Below are 26,658 nucleotides of genomic sequence, written 5' to 3'. Positions count from 1 at the left end.
CTTATAATATATAAGTAGCTCATAGTTTTTTTTTCAAGTAGTTCTTAGTAGATCCTAGTAGTTCTTAGAATATCTTAGTAGTTCTTTGTAGTTTTAAGTAGCTCTTAGCTGATTATAGTATTTCTTAGTAGTTCTTACTTGATCCTTCTAGATCTGAGTAGATCTAAGTAGGTCTAAGTAGTTCTTAGTAGTTCTTAGTGGTTCTAAGTAGTTCTTCGTAGATCTTAATAGCTTTTAATAGATCTTACTAATTCTTAGTAGCAATTAGTATTGTTAAATAGCTATTAATTGTCTTTTAGTAGCTATTTCTAGGTCTTAGAAGCTGTTAGTAGACGTAGTAGCTCATAATAGCTCTTAGTAGTTTTTACTGGCTTATAGTAGCTCTTAGTAGATTTTGTTAGCTCTTAGTAGTTCGTAGTAGTTCCCAGTGGCTCTTGGTTTCTTCCTTAATTTAAAGAAAAACTATGAATTGTCTATATGGAGAAAATGTATAAGTTCACTAACATGTAAGATATTAATTAGAATAATGCTGCAAAAATAATTTTACGAAAACCTATTTAAACCTTATACAATCCATTGACCAAGGAATTATCGCTGGTTATCGTTTGATAATAGATGTAAATTTAATGTTGGACGTATTATCTACTAGTGTTTACATGGTCTCATGCCTTAATACTTAAGTGAATTAATTTCATTTACCAATAACACAATCTACTCATTGCGGTAGTCTGCCCAGAATGATTCAAGGTCCCTTTGCTAAAAGAGCAATGGTCATTTAATTACTTTACTAAATCTGTATGGAATTCGTTATCTCGAGATTCGAGTATCCTCATCTTTATTTGCATTCAAATCACAATTCAAAAATGACAAAAATTTATTGATAAACATTGACTTTAGTGAATGATTGTAATTTTGAACTTGTTTATATTGTGTTTGAATGTCGTCTTGTTTGTTATTTGTTATTGTTTGAATGGCAGATGTATTCTTATTTGTTTGTAGAACCCATTGAAGACCACATTGTTAACAAGATACTTATGTCACTTAATGCGTAATGTTCATGAAACTATTATATTATCAAATAATTGACAACTGAATAGCATAAGCTCTTATTTATCAGTGATGGAAAACTCATGGTTTTAATTCCGTATTTAAAGCAGACTCAAATAACATATGCTATGCATATCAAGTTTTGAACAAAACACAACTGAATGAGATTTCCTTTTTAATTCAGTAATTGTGTTGATAATATTTAACAAAATTGACAAAAGATGGTCGAAGAAATAGTAAATGAAAAAAACTATATTACTGGACACGCACGGTTTTATTAAAAAATGAATATTCATAGTTGAATTTATATAACAGCTACATGGATGTTCGCAATCAATGTACATAACACGCTCTATTGGTTGCCAGTTAATCTCCTGATATGCCAGTTGGCAGCATTATTTCTCGGAACATTTTGAACTGAGTTTCTGTAGCAGTTCAACGCTTCGAGAAGGTTTCCTTCCATCTCCCAGCAGTGACCAAGTAAGTTATCCGCAGTCTCGGGGTGGTGCAAAGTACGTATCATGTCTCGGTTTCTAAAACATTTTATTAAATCACGGTGTGCCTGAACTTGTCTGTGGCGAAGTCCCAGTTTCCCGTACGTGAGATATTGCAGGTAGAAGAGGTATGGTCGAGAGTCTATCACGGCCATGTCCATCCAGCGACGATCAGCACCATTTCTAAATTGAACGTCGTTATTAACTGCCCTGTTCATTTCATATAGCAAAATTGGTGGTACACAGAAAGCTTCTAACCGTGTAAACCTTACACAGGGAGCAACTTTACGTATGGCTGTATCATAGTTCCAATCGTTAATTGCACTTTCACTAAATACATCGGGAGGTTTTTCACCTTCACACTTCCTCCCACACCCACACACAGCATACACATTATCGTCATATCTACGTTCAACGTCATTCAGCACGTCCACCGCCCTTCTAAGGTATCCCCGGCAGTATAACATGGAGGCCAGTTTCAGTCTGCTGGACGTCACGTCAGTGTCAAGAGAACGCTCATATAGTTGAAATATTTCTGGTGTGAATTGAAGTTCATGTTGTATGTAAAATGACGAAGTAACTGATGCTAAGAAGGAGTAAATGAGTGGCTTTAACACTGAAATTGCCCGTCGCTCATAACGAGTTAATATATGTATTACGTAATCATTCTCATGTATAATAGATATAAAAGTGAAGAATCGCAGAAACTGTTTAGGATTTAACTCATTATTCGCCATATTTAAAAAATTTCTATGAACCTGTTGTATTAAGTCGCCTGCTAAAACATTATTAATCTTCCTACATATTGTTGATCGTGTTTCAAACATGTCGGTGGTAGGACTGCGAAATCTTTGTCCTAAGCTATCGTACTGTAAATCGTACAGTATCATTAGATTATTATTCAAATTCTCTTTTAACTTCTCCAATAATAACAGTTGGTATCGGCGAGTGATTTTTCCTTCGAAAAGGTTCACTTCAGGAATGATGTAGTGTGGACAATAACCTTTCATCAAGAAAAATTCCAGTGTTTGCAAACAATATCCTATGCACCCTATGAGCCGATCTTCTCTCCATTTCTCTGGGGATATTCTCTCGATTGTAAAGAACATAACTGTCTTGCAATGAAACGAAGTTAGCTTACTATGATGACTTAAATATTGTTCCATTATATATTTTTTTATCATTTTCAAGACAACATAGCATTTTAACTGCACTGTTGTAAAACTAAAAACAAGAATCCTTTCTATTTGGCTTGGTGATAATCGCCATTCAATATTTTCATTCAGACTCTCAAAATGTCCATCAGGCACAAGAAAACAAGAGCATTCCCGTGCAGCCTGCATCATTTCCGGTGAAGGCCAATGTCGACGACCGTGACGATAAAACCACCTGTCAACTTCCGGAGGGAGAACTTTACATTTGTAAGCGTAAACATAGTCCCATTCTTCAGAGTTACTAATTGAAGGACCACTACATATGAAGTCATTTCCATATACCAGTTTACCTATATGTTGCAATATTTTATTACTTACAAACACTCGTCCATCTATATGCGGTAAGAAATCTTCATCTTCGTTATATCTGACAGGTTCTGGAGAGTCTCGTCTGATCCACTGTAGCCAGTAGTGTTGTGGCGGAGTTGACTCCTCCTTCACCATTAGACAGTTCTGCATCCCGGCCTCCCAGTCTAACCAGTCAGACATGATGTTGGTGTCATTATCGCATAAAAGCACATCGATATCTGAATTCATCCCTAACGTTGTAGTTCCCTCTGACTGGCTGCCGAAATGGAAACATGTATGGTTTGTACCATGTAATTTGTTTATTATGGTATCTACAGCCTCTCTCAGTAGGAAGATTTCCCGCCTCTTTTTCACTACCTGGCGGTTGGCGCCAATATCGTCCAGTACACGAGACAGGCGGAGCGACATCCAGGCTTTATGGTCAGGATCACGGTCCATCTGTAACACACGTCGAGAAATTAACGGCATGTGTTTTTTTTTATTATGAATTGTACATCAATACGATTATCAGTTTTACGTATATGGAGGTGTGTAAAAGACCATGTATATTATAAATGATTATCATTTTTTACAGTCATATTTTACTCGTTGTATACGGTATGGTATTTGTTAAACGATATATATGATAATTCTAAGATTTTTGAACGACGACCATATATGAGCAATGGAATCAAGTAAATGTATAAGAGGTAGCAATTAAAGTAAATGCCGTTTTCATTTTTGTTTTCGAAGAAAAAACACATTCGTGTCTAGTTTGAAAGTTTTTACAGCAAGAAATAATTGATATTTTCTTGTCAAAATATGCATATAATAGTTATATATCTATCATACCGGACGTGTGTATCCGGTTATGTGACCAGTGCTTGAAAAATCCGTCGTATACCCCTATTTAAGATGGGTCACACGCAACAACGCGCCATTTCTTATTTTCTTTTATTGCAATGGTTTATGAGAAGAACATTATGCCATTTCAATAAAACGCGATTTAAAATATTAGTATGCAAGAATTTAATTAAAATTGTAAAATCATAATCATCAAAAAATTGACGTCGAATGTTGTCTGATATCATTACGTTTCATGACGTAAGTAAACAACGTCGCACGTGCATTTTGGTGAAATGTACAAACATTCGTCTTAAACGTCATTTTTTCCACGAATTGATCATTTGAGGTATGCAAACAAAATCATTTTTCCAGTCCAGATCGACAAATCCAACCAACGGGCACGCTGTCAGGCCGCCAACACAGCACGCTTCGTTACCGGCTTACGCACGCGCCCTTGGGTCGTATATTTTGATGCGGACCGGAAACACATGCTAAATCTCGCATGCTCATTTGTGCCACGAATGAGAATTGAAACGATCATCCGCCACTATCATTTCTATGAATTGGTAAAAACAATGCAAATGCCCATGGTATCAGGACGTTAGCGGGTGAGTATAATTCACACGGTTTCCTGAGGATTGTACATATTTTAATCTAACGCGAGGCAATACTTACTTTCGTTGACGTCATTTTGGCCTACTAATTCACAGATATTACAATGCATGATGCCAAACCAAAAAGCTGCCCCTAGCTCACCTTTAGAAGTTCACTGTGGCTACTGCTAGATGCTACTGTAGTCAAACTCCTGTGGGTATAATCGAACTTGTCCCTGAAATATAAAAAGATCAAATACACAGTGGCTGCTTATAACACCATGAAACATAATGCAGCAATATAACATCATTTATGACAATATTTACACATACTATGAAACCACCAACAAGACAAATAACATCACAACCATTAACACGACCAATATCAGCAAATCCATCTCAAACATAAACACCATCACAACCGCCAAAACCGTCATACATCGCCAGGATGACAAACACAACCCATACCACGACATCCACTACAACATCAAGAAACAACTACCAAAACCAATAATGAAATTTAAACCACGACCACCAACATCACAACCATTAACAACACCACTTACACCACCAACAACAACTAAACACCAAAAACACCACTACTATCAACACCATCACAACCACCAGCCAACTACAACCCTTAAACACCACCTTATCATCATCACAACCACCACCACCAACAACTAAACACCAACAACACCACTACTATCAACATCATCACAACCACCAGCCAACCACAACCCTTAAACACCACCTTATCACCACCACTACCACCACCACTAACAACTAAACACAAAAACACCACTACTATCAACACCATCACAACCACCAGCCAACTACAACCCTTAAACACCAGCTTATCACCACCGCTACCACCACCAACAACAACTAACCACCACCAACACCCATAATACCAACATCATCACAACCACCAGCCCCACCACAACCCTTAAACACCACCTTATCACAACCACCACTACCACCACCAACAACAACTAAACACCAACAACACCACTACCACCAACACCATCACAACCACCAGCACCACAACAACCACAAACACCACCTCAACAATCAGAAACAGCATCACCACCAAAAAACAACTGCATCAACATCACAAACATTGATCATGAACAAACAACACGACTCGCAGCAACTATACCAACACAGCCACCACCATAATCACAAATATTGACCAATAACACAACCACCACCACCATCACCACTTTAATCATCATCAAAACGACTTAGAACAGAACTACCAGGAGTACCGTCTGCAGCACTACTCACGTAAACAGTAAACACTACAATCATCAACTGTACTAACATCATCAACCCTCTTACATCCACCGCCATCACTACCTTACGACCAACAGCTACAATACCAATATCAACACCACCAACACCACCAACACCATCACAACCACCAACACTAACATACCACAAAACCATCCATCCCACATGAACCACTCTTACATCCACCACCATCACTACCAACACGACAAACAGCTACAATACCAACACCACCCCTATCAGCATCACCAACACCACCTCATGTTTTAGGAAATGCATAAAAATAAATAATTAATTATCGTTGGAATAATAAATGTGTTTGAATAATTTGAATTACATTTTCAATGAAAAAGTGTCCGATCTGTCGTCAGTCTATACCAGGCCGAAGGGGGAACATAAAAATATTTTAAAATCCCTTTTTCGTGGTCGTGACCGATCAAGCAACAGGGCAAAAAGGACGAAACAACTGCTGATGGTGACTAAATGGTTGACCATTGAAATCACGTAAGAACACTATAACGGCTAACATCATAGCTTATATAAATTATGGTTGAACACTTTGGTGTACGGTATTGTCAAAAAGTGTTAATTATGGGGCGTACCGTTCATGTTGTTTTCGGTGCGCCTATAAAATATGAAATTACCAGTGGTAAATTTATAGATGTTACCTTATGTAAAGGATATCTTTGCATCCATATTATTTAAACGGTAACTTACTCTGACAAACCAGAACGATCCTTACGTATGGAAATAGGTCGATATTTTACCGAATGTCACTTAATAATGTTTCGGTATTTTTGTTATCATAGTAGATGTTAATTAATTCGAGTGCAAAATAAAACAAATAAACAACGATTCAATGATATTTCAATTAAGATAACATACATAGAAAAATACAAGATTCGTTTGATTGCACATATATATATATATATATATATCCATATTTTCTCAATATTATTATGGGTTCTCCCGCATGTACGATGATATATGTACTCATTATAAGCGCAGCGTACATGGATGTTTGGACATTTAGCTTACACCGTAGAACATTGATAGGCAACAAAAGTGTCTACTTAATGAATTGCTTGAAGAACGTAGCGTGTGTCCCTTTTACTATATTTCGAACTGATCTTACGAGTAATTGGTAATGGGTTTGTGTATGCAGGGGCGTAGCCAAGCTTTACTGAATGTTACGCACGAAAGGGGGGGGGGTGTGGGAGTACCCCTGTAGCCGTAGGGGGGTTCGGGGGGATGACTCCCCAGGGAAAAAAAATAGAAAATGGAACTAACATGTTGAGCATTGATGTGTATTTGGAGGGATTTATAGGTTCGAGGCCGCCGACGTTGTAGTTACCAAGTGATTGATTTAGGCACAGTAAGCTATCTAGCACAGAGAAACAATCCTTACTATAGCTGATCTTCCCTTTATTCTGATATTAATATTTAGCTTAGCCCTCGACTTTGATGCCAATTTTGGCCAGATTTATTTTTTAATTTTTCAAATTGATGTTACACACATTCCTAAGTGCGTAACGCTGGCTACGCCCCTGGTATGTATAGGATTGTTTGTGTCTGTATAAAGTTTTATTCAAACATAATGAAGCTCCTGTAAGTGAAAAGAATGGAAATTATATCGGAATTATATAGGATCTTACATTAATAACCATTTAATAAAAATATATTTTTTTTATATATGGAACCAGTTCATATGAAATCTTAAACAATAAGCCAGCCGAGTTCAGTACTTAAAAACAAATTCAGTTTTATGTTCATAATAAGTAAACCTATGCGTTGGTTGTGACAGCTGTGGAATTCCCTTATATTAATGCAGATTCTGCTTTAGATTTTAAATTTTCAGGGTTTAGCGTCTATAAAACATTTAATCTTATCCAAACAAACAAACAATGCGATTTACATCTAAAATCTCCAACATGTACTTTCACTCATTCATCGTTTATATTTGGTGCACAAGAAAGAATAACGATTTAATATTTGAAGACAACAACAATAAAACATTTACCGAATTAATCAATTTGGATTAAAAAAAATTGACTATAAAAACGGTAAGGTCGGCGCCTATTCCATAGGAAGGGTCGGGTTACCCGAACCAAATGTATTTTTTTTGGTAGGCCTTACCGTCAAAAACTAATCCAGTTAACCAAATGGCTAAACACAACCATGTTTTATATGGTAAAACACAGGCGCTAGTCACATAATCAAATATTTTACAAAATCGGCCTATATATGTATATTAAGATATAGTATACAGCCCATATAGAATATAAAAAAAGTTTGTTTAAAGCACCTGTGTGGCGAAATAAAATCTACGTATATCCCCCTGTTACACGTATTTTTGGAAATTCTACTTTCTGTTTCAGTTTCATTGTTGACTCATGTGATCATTTTAATGACGACACGGTATTAATCCCTCAATTAAAATACTTTATATTTTTAAAACATGTTTTTAAAGAATGAGAGTTAAGATATTTAATTCAATATTGATTGTTAAAACAGGTTGAAGTCGACATATAAATATGTCTAAAATTATAACATATATTTAACGCCAATTACCTTCGATTAAATAACTCAATGCAATTAAGAGCGTTAAATTAAAACATATTATACGCAATAAAATAACAGCTCCCTTAAAGGGAGAATTAATGATTTTAAATGTGAGGATACGCACATGGGAGTTTAACTCAAGAAAGTCTTTGAACCTGGAAAAAAACTAGGCTCCAAACGTAGAATAGAATGATAGGTTTCAAATTTTGTATGGGATTTTATACCGCCTCATCCGGGCACCGAGAAAATGATAGGCTTCAAACGTGGAATGGGATTTTATAACGCCTCATCCGGGCACCGAGAAAATGATAGGCTTCAAACGTGGAATGGGTTTTTGACCGCCTCATTCGGGCACCAAGAAAATGCTAGGCTTCAAACGTGGAATTGGACTTTGACCGCCTTATCCGGGCACCAAGAAAATGCTAGGCTTCAAACGTGGAATGGGACTTTGACCGCCTCATCCGGGCACCGAGAAATAGCTAGGCTTCAAACGTGGAATGGGACTTTGACCGCCTCATCCGGGCCCCAAGAAAATGCTAGGCTTCAAACGTGGAATGGGACTTTGACCGCCTCATCCAGGCACCAAGAAAATGCTAGGCTTCAAACGTGGAATGGGACTTTGACCGCCTCATCCGGGCACCAAGAAAATGCTAGGCTCCAAACGTTGTATTGAACGTTTACCCCCTCATCCGGAAACAGAGAAAAGGCTTGTCTCCAAACGTGGTATGGGACCTTTAGCGCCAAAAAACGGAAACCAATAAAAGGCTTGACTCCAGACGTGTTACGAAACGTGCACCCCTTCACTCGGGAACCAAGAAAATACTAGACTCCAGATGTGGTAACGGACGGGCACCTCATCACGCGGGAACTAAGAAATCGCTAGACTCAAGACGTTGTGTTGGAAGGGCACCTGCTCAAGCGGGAACCAAGAGAATGCTAGACTCCAGACGTTGTGTGGGAAGGACACCTCCTCAAGCGGGAACCAAGAAAATGCTAGACTCCAGACGTTGTGTGGGAAAGGCACCTCCTCAAGCGGGAAGCCAGAAAATGCTAGACTTCAGACGTTGTGTTAGAAGGGCACCTCCTCAAGCGGGAACCAAGAGAATGCTAGACTACAGACGTTGTGTGGGAAGGGCACCTGCTCAAGCGGGAACCAAGAAAATACTAGACTCCAGACGTTGTGTGGGAAGGGCACGTCCCCAAGCGGAAACCAAGTAAATGCTAGACTCCAGTTGTTGTGTGGGAAGGGCACCTCCTCAAGCGGGAACCAAGAGAATGCTGGACTCCAGACGTTGTGTGGGAAGGGCACCGCCTCAAGCGGAAACCAAGAAAATGCTAGACTCCAGACGTTGTGTGGGAAGGGCACCTCCTCAAGCGGGAACCAAGAAAATCCTAGACTCCAGACGTCGTGTGGGAAGGGCACCTCATCACGCGGGAACCAAAATGCTAAACTCCAGACGTTGTGTGGGAAAGGCACCTCATCACGCGGGAACCAAGAAATTGCTAGACTCAAGACGTTGTGTGGAAAGAGCACCTCCTCAAGCGGGAACCAAGAACAGGCTAGACTCCAGACGTGTTATGAGACAGGCACCCCTTCACCCGGGAACCAAGAAAATTATAGACCCCAGACGTGGAATCTGACGTGAACCACGTCACATTTGAACCAAGAAATGCTTAACTTTCAAGAAACTGCTAGGCTCCAAATATGGTATGGGACGTGCACCGCGTTACATTGGAACCGAAAAAAAAATGGTTTCCACCAAAAGTTGTATGGGACGTGTACAGAAACTAAGTAAAAGCTCAACCAAACCAAGAGAAATGTTAAAGGAATAGTGTAATCTTGGTAATATAACTGAATATTATCACAGTATTCATTCAACATATCAACGGAATTGAAACGATTTGATATTTACATATAGTTTCAAATTATTCCGCGTTTTTTTTTAAAAGGAAAATTTAATAAAATTGACAAACTCTTCCACTCGACTCGATATACTTGAAAAAAGTATGCATTTTATTAGGACTTTTGACAGATGTGTGCAATATGGCATCGTATAAACGATGTATGTAATATCACATTGTATAAGCGATGTTTGCAATATCACATCGTATAGGTCGATGTCTGCAATATCACATCGAATAGGTCGATGTATGCAATATCACATCGTATGTTGATGTATGCAATATCACATCGTATAGGTCGATGTATGCAATATCACATCGTATAGGTCGATGTATGCAATATCACATCGTATAGGTCGATGTAGGCAAAAAAACATCGTATAGGTCGATGTAGTCAAAAACACATCGTATGTGTCAATGCATGTATTAACACATCGTATAAGTCGACGGTTAGGTCGTTGTGTGCAATAGAACATCGTAAAGGTCGAGGTTAGCACTACCACGTCGTATAGGTCGATGTTTGCAATATCAAATCGGATAGGTCGATGTTTGCAATAAAACATCAAATAAATGAATGCTCGAGTGGTCATGCAACAAATGATTTCACGATTTATCGTAGAACATTTGAGTACACGAGTGGAAAGAACAAATGAGTTCACAAATGATAAGCAAAAAAGAGTTCACGAGTGGTCATAAAACAAAAAAAATCAGGAGTGGTCATAGAACAAATGCGTTCACGAATGTTCATAGAACAAAACACTTCAGGAGTGGTCATGAAACAAATGAGTTAAAGAGTGGTCATAAAACAAAAAAAATCAGGAGTGGTCATAGAACAAAACAATTCATGAGTAGTCAAAAACAAATGAGTTCACGAGTGGTCATAGAACAAATGAGTTCAAGAGTGGTCATAGAACAAATGAGTTAACGAGTGGTCATAAAACAAAACAATTCAGGAGTGGTCATAGAGAAAATGAGCTCACTAGTGGTCATAGTGCTAATGAGTTCACGAATTGTCATAGATCAAATAAGTTAACGAGTGGTCATAGGTCAAATGAGTTCACGAGTGGTCATATAACAAATGAGTTCATTTGTTGTCATAGAACAAATGAGTTCACGAGTTGTCATAGAGCAAATGAGTTCACGAGTTGACATAAAACAAATGAGTTCACGAGTTGTCATAGAGCAAATGAGCTCACTTGTGGTCATAGAACAAATGAGTTCACGAGTTGTCATACGGCAAATGAGTTCACGAGTTGCCATAGAACAAATAATTTCACGAGTTGTCATAGAACAAATGTGCTCACGAGTTGTCATAGAGCAAATGAGTTCACGAGTTGTCATAGTGCAAATGAGTTCACGAGTTGTCATAGAGAAAATGAGTTCACGAGTGGTCATAGACCAAATGAGTTCACGAGTGGTCATAGAACAAATGAGCTCAAGAGTGTTTATAGAACAAATGAATTTACGTGTGGTAATAGAGCAAATTAGTTCACGAGTTGTCATAGAACAAATGAGTTCACGAATCGTCATAGAGCAAATGAGTTCACGAGTTGTCATAGAGCAAAGAGTTCACTAGTTGTCATAGAGCAAATGAGTTCACGAGTTATCATAGAGCAAATGAGTTCACGAGTTGTCATAGAACAAATGAGTTCACGAGTTGTCATAGAGCAAATGAGTTCACTAGTTGTCATAGAGCAAATGAGTTCATGAGTTGTCATAGAACAAATGAGTTCAGGACTTGGCATAGAGCAAAGAGTTCACTAGTTGTCATAGAGCAAATTAGTTCACGAGTTATCATAGAACAAATGAGTTCACGAGTTGTCATAGAGCAAATTAGTTCACGAGTTATCATAGAACAAATGAGTTCACGAGTTGTTATAGAGCAAATGAGTTCACTAGTTGTTATAGAACAAATGAGTTCACGAGTTGTCATAGAGCAGATGAGTTCACGAGTTGTCATACAACAAATGAGTTCACGAGTTGACATAGAGCAAATGAGTTCACGAGTTGTCATAGTGCAAATGAGTTCACGAGTGGTCATATAACAAATGAGTTCACGAGTTGTCAAAGAAAAAATCTGTTCACGAGTTGTCATAGAGCAAATGAGCACACGAGTTGTCATAGAACAAATGTGTTCACGAGTTATCGTTGAACAAATGAGTTCACGAGATGTCATAGAGCAAATGAGTTCACGAGTTGTCATAGAGCAAATGAGTTCACGAGTTGTCATAGAGAAAATGAGTTCACGAGTGGTCATAGAGCAAATGAGTTCACGAGTGGTCAAAGAACAAATGAGCTCAAGAGTGTTTATAGAACAAATGAGTTTACGTGTGGTAATAGAGCAAATTAGTTCACGAGTGGTCATAGAACAAATGAGTTCACGAGTTGTCATAGAGCAAAGAGTTCACTAGTTGTCATAGAGCAAATGAGTTCACGAGTTATCATAGAGCAAATGAGTTCACGAGTTGTCATAGAACAAAAGAGTTCACGAGTTGTCATAGAGCAATTGAGTTCACGAGTTGTAATAGAACAAATAAGTTCACGAGTTGTCATAGAGCAAATGAGTTCACGAGTTGTCATAGAACAAATGAGTTCATGAATTGTCATATAACAAATGAGTTCACGAGTGGTCATAGAACCAATGAGTTCACGAGTTGTTATATAACAAATGAGCTCACGAGTGGTCATAGAACAAATGAGTTCACGAGTGGTCATAGAACAAATGAGTTCACGAGTGGTCATAGAACAAATGAGTTCACGAGTGGTCATATAAGAAATGAGTTAACGAGTGGTCATAGAACAAATGAGTTTACGAGTGGTCATAGAACAAATGAGTTCACGAGTGGTCATAGAACAAATGAGTTAACGAGTGGTCATATAACAAATGAGTTAACGAACAAATGAGTTCACGAGTGGTCATATAACAAATGAGTTTACGAGTTGTCATAGAGCAAATGAGTTCACGTGTGGTCATAGAAAAAATGAGTTCACAAGTCACTATAACGAATGAGTGAGTGCACGATTTGTGTTTCTTTAACGAGATGTGTGATTTGTCTGTAAGACACTTATCTTGAAAATTAACAATATTACACAACCTCATATCATCAACAAAAACAACGAAATGATTGCATTTAATTAAAAAGTGTCCATAACACGTTATAAACATAATCGAGCACACACATAATCGACGAATGACATTCATCTGTCGATCAATGACACTGTTGTTTACATTTACGACTGACGAATGGACAGCCAGGAAGAAAGGCAATCAGGATGTTTACTTTATGTGTGGAGATTTAAATAATGCCACATGTTCTCCTTTCGAAACTATCTTATATGTTATTTATTTGCCAATTAAGTAATATAACGCTGACAAAATTTATACAATTATACACTGGTTTATAAAGTTTTACTGACATCCTTATGTGATAGTAACCGAGAACGAGGCGATCTTGAAACAGTCTGAGGTGTTTAAATTATAAACAATGAATGGAAGGAATGCGTTTGTTCTTATTTTTCTTTTGTTCTTAGCTGCTTCTATAGACCAGCCATTTGGTAATTTAATACACAGGGTACCATTGTTTCGACGATTTGGTCTATCCTTCTATCTGAACAAAACCTTACTAATGACACGAATCTGACATTGTTTGAACTATTTACAGATTCAAATAGATTTGTACCAATATCAATTATTTAAAAGGCTGTGTTATATAAAAAGGAAAGCCGACAGCGAAACACAAGGGATAGCCATATTGTGCGTATCGCATAAGCTATTCGGAATACATGTACTTTAAAATGTCTTTATTGAATATTAATCATACACGTATATTTTAAATTAAAAAAAATATAGAAATGTAGTTTGCTACATAATTAATGAACAAATAAGTGTAGGGAATTGCTTATTGAAGGTCTATGTGGGAATTATTCGTTCAAGTCTAGCGCAGCGTTTCATATCATAAAAGATCACATAAATGTTTACCTAAATCATATTTAACATAATTTTTGTAACTGAGAAAGCCCAATCACCTCTAGGCGTTATAACTTAAAGAAAAGTAAATTTAACTGACTGAGTGACTAAATGACTGAGGGACTGACCGATCTACCGATCTACCGATCGACCGACCGAACGATCGACCGACCGGCCGACTGACCAACTTATCGACTAATTAAATGACCGACAGACTTACGGACTGACCGACCGACCGATCGACTGACTGAATGACTGAACCGACTGACTGACTGAGTGACTGAACCGACTGACTGACTGACTGAATGATCAACTGACCGTCCGATTTACCGAATTTTCTGACTGACAGACTGACTAGCGGACAGCGCAAAACATACATTTAAATATAAAGTTTATGAGAAAAGGTAGCATGTTAAGTCGTTTAGTTTACTTTGTCAGTAGTATTCGAAGAAATAATTCTCGTATGTAAGGGTGAATGTTTAATAGCATATAAACCCACTGAAAATTTTAGTTTGCATTGATCAAGGCGTTTTATCTTACAATAACCAATGAAGATATTTTAAACGTGTGTCTTGTCATTTTATGAGTTTCCTGAATTGGCATTTATCATAGTGCCTTTAAAGAAGATTTAGATAAGATATAAAAGTAACATTTTTGAACGAGTCTCTGTGATCAAATGTAATTGTATAGTCTGACGTAATATAAGTTTATGTTAAAGTTCTTTTTAGCGATCCATAGACAATTGATCAAGCGCAGCGAAGCAGAAGTAAACAGGGTTAATCATCGATTGTCATTGGCCCACAAATATGTGCTTACACCAAGTGCACTGTAATAACATCGCTACTTTGGTCCGGGCGTCAATAATTGGCATGACAATATTTAAAATTGAATAAGATAGACAAACAGATAAAATAGCGCAGACCAGTGATTGGTAGATAATTAGTAAAGAGGATTGTGTTTCTTCGTATGACTATTTGTTCGCAGTTGCAAATATAAACCAGACATTTGGACACAAAATACTAAGTGTACATTCATTACAATTATTACGACGATTAGTCAGTGTGCTTATCTTTTAATCTGACCATAATATGACAAAAGACACAAACATGACGCGATATCTTATGAATAGTTCAAACAATCCCTAACAGATGAGTACCTATATTCAGCTTTTAAAAGGCTGTGATTTGTAATATGGTAGACCGACAGTGCTCAACTCAACAATAGATATAACTATTGTGCGTTTTGCACAGGGAAATGTTTTTTGTAACGTTTTATATTTGCTCAATATAATCTCAATTACTATTTCGAATTTTAAAAATGGTTTCTTAATAACGAACAAATAAGTAAAGGTACTTTTCGGAGGTATATATTGATATATTTTGTTCAAGTCTGACCCAGCTAATTAGTTATATCAATGAAAGTGTTTACCTTAAAATGATCACATTATTCAACACCACAAATAACACGTAATAAACGCCTAGGTGTACTGGAGAATGCAAAATAAAACGCCCCTGATAAGGAACTTAAGATTACATGGGTATATAGGAGTATGCCTTATCAGTCACGTGATAATGGAGTATGCCTGAGCATATGATAAGGGACATGAGGTAGCAAGACCGGACGCACTTGAGTATGCCTGAGTACGCCCATGTTAAGGAGTTAAGGTTGAAAGCCCGGACGCACTTGAGTATGCATGAGTACGCCCATGTTAAGGAGTTAAGGTTGAAAGCCCGGACGCACTTGAGTATGCCTGAGCACGCCCATGTTAATGAGTCAAGGTTAAAACCCGGACGCACTTGAGTATGCCTGAGTACGCCCCTGTTAAGGGGTTAAGGTTGCAAGCTCGGACGCACTAATGTATGCATGAGTAAGCCCCTAATAAAGGGTTGTGGTTGTAAGCACGGGCGCAATGGAACATGCATGAGTACGCCCCCGATAAGGGGGATGGTTGCAAGATCGGACGTTCTAGAGTATGATATGAGTACGGTCCTGTTAAGTGATTAAGGGTGTACGCCCAGGTGCACTTGAGTATGCTAAAGTACGTCCCTGATTATTAAGGGGTTAGGTTTGTAAGCCCGGACGCACTTGAGTATGCCTGAGTAAGCCCCTTATAATGGGTTAAGGTTGTTTGCCCGGGCGCTCTTGAGAATGCTTAAGTACGCCCCTGTTAAGGGACTTAAGGTTGCAAGCCCGGGTGCACTTGCGTATGCCTGAGTAAGTCCCTTATAATGGGTTGAGGTTGTAAGCCCGGATGCTCTTAAGTATGGAAAAGTATGCCCCTGATTATTAAGGGGTTAGGTATATAAGCCTGGACGCACTTGAGTATGCCTAAGTACGCCCCTGTTTATTAAAGTGTTAAGTTTGTAAGCCTGGACGCACTTGAGTATGCCATAGTACTCCCATGTTAATGGACTTAAAATGTGAGACCGGCTGCAATTGAAAATGCCTGAGTAAGCCACTGATAATGGGTTAAGGTTATAAGCCCGGACGCACTTGATTATGCCTAAGTAAGCATCTGTTTATTAAGGGGTTAGATTTGTAAGCCCGGACACACTTCAGTATGCCTGGGTAAGCTCCTGATAATAGGTCTTAAGCCCGGACGCACTTGAATATGCATAAATACGCCCCTGTTTATGAAGGTGTTATGCTTGTTAGCCTGGACGAAGCCCGGACGCACTATAGTATGTCTGAGTGCGCCCCAAGCAAGGGGTTAATGGTGTATGCCTTGGCGCACTAGAGTATGCCTGAGGACGCTCCTAATTAGGGATTATGGTTATAAGCCCGGACGCACTAGAGAATGCATGAGTACGCTTCAGTTAAGGGGTTAAGGTTGCAAGCCCGGACGCACTTGAGTATGCATGAGTACGCCCCTGTTAAGGGGTTAAGGTTGCAAGCCCGGACGCACTTGAGTATGCCTGAGTACGCCCCTGTTAAGGGGTTAAGGTTGCAAGCCCGGACGCACTAATGTATGCATGAGTTAGCCCCTAATAAAGGGTTGTGGTTGTAAGCACGGGCGCGATGGAACATGCATGAGTACGCCCCAAAAAAGGGGTTAAGGTTGCAATCTCGAACGCACTAGAGTGTGCATGAGTAAGCCGCTGTTAAGGGATTATGGTTGTAAGCACGGGCGGAATGGAACATGCATGAGTACGCCCGGGATAAGGGGGATGGTTGCAAGATCGGACGTACTAGAGTATGATATGAGTACGCCCCTGTTAAGTGATTAAGGTTGTACGCCCAAGTGCACTTGAGTATGCTAAAGTACGTCCCTGATTATTAATGGGTTAGGTTTGTAATCCCGGACGCACTTGAGTGTGCCCGAGTAAGCCCCTGATAATGGGTTAAGGTTGTTTGCCCGGGCGCTCTTGAGAATGCTTAAGTACGCCCCTGTTAAGTATTTTAAGGTTGCAAGCCCGGGCGCACTTGCGTATGCCTGAGTAAGTCCCTTATAATGGGTTGAGGTTGTAAGCCCGGATGCTCTTAAGTATGGAAAAGTATGCCCCTGATTATTAAGGGGTTAGGTATATAAGCCTGGACGCACTTGAGTATGCCTAAGTACGCCCCTGTTTATTAAAGTGTTAAGTTTGTAAGCCTGGACGCACTTGAGTATGCCATAATACTCCCATGTTAATGGACTTAAAGTTGTGAGACCGGTTGCTATTGAAAATGCCTGAGTAAGCCACTGATAATGGGTTAAGGTTATAAGCCCGGACGCACTTGAGTATGCCTAAGTAAGCATCTGTTGATTAAGGGGTTAGATTTGTAAGCCCGGACACACTTCAGTATGCCTGGGTAAGCCCCTGATAATAGGTCTTAAGCCCGGACGCACTTGAATATGCATACATACGCCCCTGTTTATGAAGGTGTTAAGTTTGTAAGCCCGGACGAAGCCAAGACGCACTATAGTATGCCTGAGTGCGCCCCAAGCATTGGGTTAATGGTGTATGCCTTGGCGCACTAGAGTATGCCTGAGGACGCTCCTAATTAGGGATTAAGGCTATAAGCCTGACGCACTAGAGTATGCCTGAGTACGCCCCTGTTAAGGGTTTAAGGTTGTAAGCCCGGACGCACTAGAATATGCCTGAGTGAGCACCTGTTAAGGTGTTAAGATTGAAAGCCCGGACGCACTTGAGTGTGCCCGAGTTAGCCCCTGATAAGGAATTTAGGGTTGTAAGCCCGGGTGCACTTGAGTATGCCTGAGTAAGCCCCTGATAATGGGTAAAGATTGTTAGCCCGGACGCACTAGAGAATGCTTGAGTATGCCCCTTTTAAGGGGTTAGGATTGCAAACCCGGACGCACTTGAGTATGCCTAAGTAAGTCCCTGATAATTGGTTAAGATTGTAAGCCCTGACGCTCTAGAGTTTGCTTGAGTATGCCCCAGTTAAGGGGTTAATATTGCAAGCCCGGACGCACTTGAGTGTGCCTCAGTAAGCCCATGTTAAGGGGTTAAGGTTGTAAGCACGGGCGCACTTGAGTATGCCTAAGTACGCCCCTGAATATTAAGGGGATAGGTTTGTACGCCCGGACGTACATGAGTATGCCTGAGTAAGCCCCTGATAATGGGTTAAAATTGTAAGCCCTGACGCATTAGAGTATGCTTGAGTATTCCCCTGATAAGGGTTCATATTGCAAGCCCGGACGCACTTGAGTATGCCTCAGTAAGCCCATGTTAAGGGGTTAAGGTTGTAAGCCCGGGCGCACTTGAGTATGCCTAAGAACGCCCCTGATTATTACGGGGATAGGTTTGTACGCCCGAACGTTCATGAGTATGCGTGAGTAAGCCCCTCATAATTGGTTAAGGTCGTAAGCATGGACGCCTAAGTTCGCCCCTGTGTATTAATGGGTTAGGTTTGTTAGTCTGGACGCACTTGAGTATGCCGGAGTACGCCCATGTTAATGGACTTAAAGTTGTAAGCTCGTGTGCACTTGAGTATGCCTGAGTAAGCCACTGATAATGGGTTAAGGTTGTAAGCCCGGACGCACTTGAGTATGCCTAAGTAAGCATCTGTTTATTTAGGGGTTAGATTTGTAAGCCGAACACACTTTAGTATGCCTGATAAAGCCCCTGATAATGGGTTTAGGTCTTAAGCCCGGACGCACTTGAGTATGCCTAAATACGCCCCTGTTTATTAAGGTGTTAAGTTCGTAAGCCCGGACGCACTTAAGTATGTTTTAGTAAGCCCCTGATAATGGACTAAAGGTTGTAAGCCCGGATGCACTTGAGTAAGCCTTAGTGCGCCCAAGTAAAGGGGTTAATGATGTATGCCTTGGCGCACTAGAGTATGCCTGAGGACGCCCCTAATTAGGGATAAAGGTTATAAGCCCGGGCCTACTAGAGTATGCATGAGTACGCCCCTTTTAAGGGTTTAAGGCTGCAAGCCCGGACGCACTAGAGTATGCCTGAGTACGCCTCTGTTGACGAGTTAAGATTGCAAGCCCGGACGCACTTGAGTATGCCCGAGTAAGCCCTGATTGTAGACTTAAGGTTGTAAGCCTGGACGCACATGGGTATGCCTAATTAAGCTCCTGATAATGGGTTAAGAATGTTAGCCCGGACGCACTAGAGTATGCTTGAATATGCCCCTGCTAAGGGGTTAATATTGCAAGCCCGGACTCACTTGAGTATGCCTAAGTAAGCCCATGTTAAGGGGTTAAGGTTGTAAGCCCGGGCGCACTTGAGTATGCCTTAGTACGCCCCTGATTATTAAGGGGATATATTTGTACGCCCGAACGTGCATGAGTATGCCTGAGTAAGCCCCTCATAATTGGTTAAGGTCGAAAGCCCGGACGCACTAAAGTATGCCTAAGTACGCCCCATTTTATTAAGGGGTTAAGTTTGTAAGCCCGGACGCACTTGAGTATGCTTGAGTACGCCCCTGATAATGGACTTAAGATTGTTAGCACGGGATCACTTAAGCATGCCTGAGTAAACCCCTGTTAAGGGGTTAAGGTTGTGAGCCCGGGCGCACTTGGGTATGCCTGAGTACGCCCCTGATTAGCGATAAAGGTTATAAGCCCGGGCGAACTAGAATCTGCCTGAGCACGCACCTGTTTAGTTGTTAATGTTATAAGTCCGAACGCACTAGAGGTTGCCTGAGTACACCCCTGATAAGCAGTTAAGGTTAAAAGCCCGGACGCAATTGAGTATGCCTGAGTAAGCCCCTTTTAAGGGTTAAGATTGTAAGCCCAGGCGCACTGGGTCATTCCTGAGTACGCCCCTGATAATAGGTTTTAAGCCCGGACCCACTGGAGTATGCCCGTCGCACTTGAGTACGCCCCTGATAAGGATCTTACGGTTATAAGCCCATTTAATTATGGCTAGATATGCCCCTATAAATGGACTTTAAATAGTAAGCTCAGACTTACTGGAGTATGCACAAGTAAGCTCCTATTAATATTGCCAGCAAACTGATGCCTTTTGTATGTTTGTTACTATATTGAAAATAAAACACTTTCACCTGAACATTTTCAGATGGTTGAACGAACAGTTATTATATCTTAATTATATCCATTGTCATTATTTTATCAATGTTTATCCAATAGTAGGCTCACGTCAGAACTTATATTCAGTATTCGATTAAGGTCTTATCAAGATGTGATATTGGTTGTTTTTGTTCAACTTGTATCGAGTCCCTGTCTAAACAATGGAAGTTTGCCTTAACAGAGTACAAGGAAGTGTCGTCTGGTGCATGTTTCACAAACGTGGAAGGAGGTAGAAAAGTCATTCATTCAATGTGTAGTCTAAAGTGCCAAAAAAGAGTGAAGTCAATAATTTCCTAAACCAAATACACTTAAACAGGTGTTTCTTTTGTTTGCTGTTTGTTTTTTGTTGTTGTTTTTGTTCTTTTATCTTTTTTCTTTCTTTTTTTTTTGAGGGGGGGGGGGGGGGCGGTCTTACTGATATTTATCATGGGAAGAAAAGTTGTTTTAATAGTGTATGCTTTCCCTGAGGCTTCTAGCACTTATACAATCGGTTGCTTGTTTTTTTCTGAGAAAGACAATGCATAAAAATATTTGTAGAAAGTTAATAAGTTGTTTTTTTAGCTAATTCATATAATTTTACGAAAGTTATTTTAACAATAACAAACAGAAATATGCGACCATGATCTCACTCGAGGAGGCCGTTATTTGATATGCACATTGTTAATGAATGGTAATGTCATCGATGCATGCACACTGAACTATTTTTTTACCTTATTTACAACGTAAAACAAATACATTTGATACGAACACTAATATAATATTACACCTAATGCTAGTTCATGTTTACATTGTTAATGCAGTTTAGTCTGAAATGTAACAGAGACAGCCTTTTTATAAAACCTTCGGCGAATATAGACAGTATTGACCAAGCCATATATGAGGATTAATAAAAAAAAAAAATGTTTTACAATTATTAATTCCGTCTCAGGCTAATAAGGCTGACCTCGGACAAATAACTGGGCCTATTTGAAATCACCTAATTAAGACATTTTAATATATTTTTTTATAAATGTTTCCTCTCATGCGCATTTAGGCCACCAATTACGCGTGAAACGTAACCAAATGCGCATTTTTTGTTCACTCTCCACAGTTTGTGATCGCTCATGCGCATTGAGGCCACGTATAACACGTGACAGTAGCCACATGCGCATAAATGATCACCGGCCACTGTTTGTTATCTCTCATACGCATTGAGGCCACGTATAACACGTGACAGTAACCACATGCGCATAAATGATCACCGGTCACTGTTTGTTATCTCTCATGCGCATTGAGGCCACGTATAACACGTGACAGTAACCACATGCGCATAAATGATCACCGGTCACTGTTTGTTATCTCTCATGCGCATTGAGGCCACATATAACACGTGACAGTAACCACATGCGCATAAATGATCGCCGGCCACTGTTTGTTATCTCTCATGCGCATTGAGGCCACGTATAACACGTGACAGTAACCACATGCGCATAAATGATCACCGGGCACTGTTTGTTACCTCTCATGCGCATTTAGGCCACGTATAATATATAATAACATTCAAGGCTCTAAACGGCCAAGGTCCTGGCTACTTAACGGACATGTTACAAACGTACATACCATCCAGGAATCTACGATCTAAAAATCAATCACTAACATTGGTCGTCCCATCAAGTCGAACAGTGAAATATGGCGAGAGGAGCTGTAACTTATTTTAAATTGTTTGTCATATACATGTATGTGATATATTTATTTCTTTGTAAAGCACTTTTGAACGTTCATGACGAATGAAAAGAGTGCTATATAAATACGGTATATAATAATAATAATAATAATAATAATAACACGTGACAGTAACCACATGCCCATAAATGATCACCGGTCACTGTTTGTTATCTCCCATGCGCATTTAGGCCACGTATAACACGTGACAGTAACCACATGCCCATAAATGATCGCCGGCCACTGTTTGTTACCTCTCATGCGCATTGAGGCCACGTATAACACGTGACAGTAACCACATGCGCATAAATGATCACCGGCCACTGTTTGTTACCTCTCTTGCGCATTGAGGCCACGTATAACACGTGACAGTAACCACATGCCCATGAATGATCACCGGCCACTGTTTGTTACCTCTCATGCGCATTGAGGCCACGTATAACACGTGACAGTAACCACATGCGCATAAATGATCACCGGCCACTGTTTGTTACCTCTCTTGCGCATTGAGGCCACGTATAACACGTGACAGTAACCACATGCGCATAAATGACCAATCTCCACTGTTTGTTATCTCTCATGCGCATTGAGGCCACGTATAACACGTGACAGTAACTACATGCTCATAAATGATCACCGGTCACTGTTTGTTACCTCTCATGCGCATTGAGGCCACGTATAACACGTGACAGTAACCACATGCGCATAAATGATCACCGGCCACTGTTTGTTACCTCTCTTGCGCATTGAGGCCACGTATAACATGTGACAGTAACCACATGCGCATAAATGACCATTCTCCACTGTTTGTTATCTCTCATGCGCATTGAGGCCACGTATAACACGTGACAGTAACCACATGCGCATAAATGATCACCGGCCACTGTTTGTTATCTATCATGCGCATTGAGGCCACGTATAACACGTGACAGTAACCACATGCGCATAAATGATCACTCTCCACTGTTTGTTATCTCTCATGCACATTGAGGCCACGTATAACACGTGACAGTAACCAAATGTGCATAAATGATCACCGGTCACTGTTTGTTATCTCTCATGCGCATTGAGGCCACGTATAACACGTGACAGTAACCACATGCGCATAAATGATCACCGGTCACTGTTTGTTACCTCTCATTCGCATTTAGGCCACGAATAAAACGTGAAACCTAACCAATGTTGTTATTACTTACTTCTTCTACATCCCTCGATTTCAGGAAGAATGTTTCCTTATTTTTAATTAACCTTTTCATTCACAATGTTGAAAAAATCGAGTGAAAGCTTTGTCGTAGCGAGATTTTAAGTCAATCAATAAATTGTATCTTTACAAATTAAATTAGTTGAGTAGATTGTAATAAAGGATCACATGAAGTCCCTCATTTCGAGTATAATACAACCATATTTACTTATATTTTACAAGTGTAATATAAACTGGCGTTGACGTAAATTCGCCCTTCTAAACCACCAGCTGCCCCTAGCTCACCTTAAATAGTTGTCAGTGGCCTCTGCTGGGTAAAGTCAAGCTCCTTTGGAAAGAATCGACCTTGACCCTGAAAATGAATTGAAAATATACATTTATTTGAATGTTTAACACCCTATAAGACACAATTTGTGATATATTATGATTCTTCGACAATGTATCCACATACTTGAAAGTTAAAACTTTTCTAAGGTTATAGCATCAAATGATTAGTTACGTTTTATAACAAGAGATGTTTACGTTCCCCGTGCAGACGTGATTACATACCATCGTTTAAAATGAGAATCAACGCATTTGCCACTGTCAGTGTAAAGAATAATGAAAACTGCTTATAGCACACCGGTAAGGCAACTGATAGCGTAAATCCATAAAAGCACACACGATCTTTAGTATTTTACAAATTCAAAACTTTTAAAAAGTGCAGAACGCTCTTTGAATAATAGATTAGAGACAATGGTTTACCCTCACGACCAATAATGTGTTTAGTTCCTAAATATAGCGACTTCGTCATCATGGTGATCACACGGGCGATTCCTGCACACGAATGCGTCCAGAAAACATTTTATAAAAAATGGAAGTGAACATTATCAATATTACGTTTGATTAATATAAAGGGATTAATAAGAATTAATAACTGTTTGTTTGGCAGTCGTTTGTAATACTTTTTTCCATTGTAATGTTTTCATGCGGTGACATTTTTGGTTTAAAGTAGTAATATGTGTATTATACTTTTTACCACCTATATAAAAGAAAAAAATACGAATGTAGGCGTCAAACCTTTGCAAACAATTTTAGCCGCTGTAAAGTAAAAAGTTAGCTAATAGAAAACGTTATGAAATGAGTCTATGAACAGTTATAAATTGAGCTCCTGTTTTCATTATCATTTGAATATCCTCAGACGCAATAGCTCAATGTACTATTACTCAAATGTACCATTTTTTTAAAACACATATTCATTACATTTAACTTAATTACGAAACCGCTGCATTGGCTGTGAAAGCTATGGGGTTCCCTATCAAATTATTTTAAATTATATTTTTGATTTTGTTATTTCTAGGTTTAGTTGGTTCTCAATTACAAAACAAAGAAATAGGTCTTAACTAAGTAATAGCAAGTGATGTCTGAAGCATATACTACAATATTATAATGGAAAAAAAAGATAGGCCAACTATTGAATATTAAGTCAAACGTGCCAAAAAAAGTAAAATGTTCTCAAAAAACATCCTAAAACGATTTTCCGATTGTTTTTCAAGATTATATTGCAGTGTTAAATGGGTCGCGACGCCAGATAAATACATTTGGAAGACTAAAATAACTATACATAACAATGTTTAAAACATACGAGTCCATTAGTCACGAGAACCAAACATGGTTTCTGTAAAATCTTACCAGAACAGTCCCATCACTTTAGCCTCATACAATGTATTATTTAATAAATGTTTTGTGCGTTCATGTAGTAAAAATGCTCTAGCGCGATTTCGCAATTCCATAAAGCGCGTTATTAAACTGCCAGCATGGTTAAGTTCCACTTAAAGCATTTATAAATCCAAGGTTTAGTTTGCAAACACCTAATGTGAAGTTTTAAAAAAAAATCTAAACAGTAGTAGATTTATGCAAACAGATATTCAATGTTTGTGATTCCTATTTTAGCACTACCATTGAAATAACACAAAATAAACAATTAACTTACTTTATAGATGTTTCCGCTTAACATAAACAAGTAATCCAGCATGCGCCACCTTAACTCTCCGTTTGTCTAAGATACTAACCAGCTGTGGTCGTCTTTTCCGCATGGCATTAATGAATAAACCCGGGCATGTTCAATATAAAGGCGTCAGTCTGCATGGCTCGTTGAAGATCTTAAGAAACTAAATAGTTTTCCTTGTCTGGTTTTCAGAAAAGCATTTTTTCTATGAAGGACATGAGTGCAAACAGGCGCAGTGTGTCCTCGACACAGATGAAGACCCTGATTGCTATAATAACAGTAAGGTTCCTGACTCAAAATCATAAATTATCATTTATAAAGCGATATTACAAAAAACGTTAATATAAACTCATTGCAACTATTTTTATAAGATAAAGGATATTCTTTGTCCTCTAACTACACATTCTAAAATAAAGGTTTTTGGTAGGAAACTTTCGTTCGATGCTAACTCAAATGAAACTTTATAAAGTCTAATGAACAGTTATATGAATGCTTTTGCTTAATATCGGATGAAATGAATTGGATAGAACTTATTTAGTTTCCAAGTTTGAATTTAAGTTTAATTATATGGTTTTTTTTTGTAAACACCATGACATACACACTATACATTCAAATACAAACCAATTAAACAAAACCAACAAATTGTGTGGGTAGCTAGTTATAACAACAATAGTTTCACTGCTTCCCTTGCGAGATGTTATCGTCAATGTCGTATGTTTAAGCAAAAAACGTAAACAAGGCTGTATACATTCGCAATACTGATATTGAGTATGCAATAAGATTATGTAAAATACAATACATACACTGTAATAGCATCACATACCAGTTATGATGTGTTTTGGGGCGGTTATAATAAACACACGCTAGGATATTTTAATAAATATTCAGCAAAAAAGCATTCTGATTTTATCATTTGTTGTAAGTTTTATTCCAAATAATAGTTTTTATTTCCTTAAAGGATGATGATACTTCGAACAAATAACAGACGATAATCACGCTATCTGAAAAGGGAAGTGTCAACTGTTAGTTTCAAAGTTTTAACTATAAAAGAGTTTATAAACGAAGTAAAACTATGTCGG

The 26,658-nt window shown here is 38.9% G+C and overlaps 1 protein-coding gene across 11 annotated transcripts in view; it reads right to left on the bottom strand.

The window, feature by feature from the left end:
- Window positions 1-1,209: 1,209 nt before the first annotated feature.
- The window catches only part of LOC128221341 (uncharacterized), a 399,999-nt gene continuing 374,550 nt past the window's right edge, over window positions 1,210-26,658 (bottom strand). For 6 of the 11 annotated variants that reach the window (XM_052929929.1, XM_052929918.1, XM_052929917.1 and 3 more), the window contains 2 exons: window positions 4,646-4,718; window positions 1,210-3,502 (listed from right to left, as the gene is read on the bottom strand). In XM_052929929.1, coding sequence (XP_052785889.1) covers window positions 1,400-3,502 — 2,103 coding nt within the window. In that variant the 5' untranslated portion in view covers window positions 4,646-4,718 and the 3' untranslated portion in view covers window positions 1,210-1,399. Of the gene's footprint in view, window positions 3,503-4,645; window positions 4,719-23,877; window positions 23,945-24,141; window positions 24,217-24,336; window positions 24,382-25,263; window positions 25,301-25,564; window positions 25,704-26,658 lie in introns of those variants that run through there. The other 5 variants (XM_052929922.1, XM_052929933.1, XM_052929931.1 and 2 more) reach the window with 5 other exon arrangements.

This window comes from Mya arenaria, chromosome 16 (genome assembly GCF_026914265.1).
Source record: "Mya arenaria isolate MELC-2E11 chromosome 16, ASM2691426v1".
NCBI lineage: Eukaryota > Metazoa > Mollusca > Bivalvia > Myida > Myidae > Mya > Mya arenaria.
Note: the sequence above shows the minus strand (reverse complement) of the source record. Positions and strands in the feature narration are given on the sequence as shown.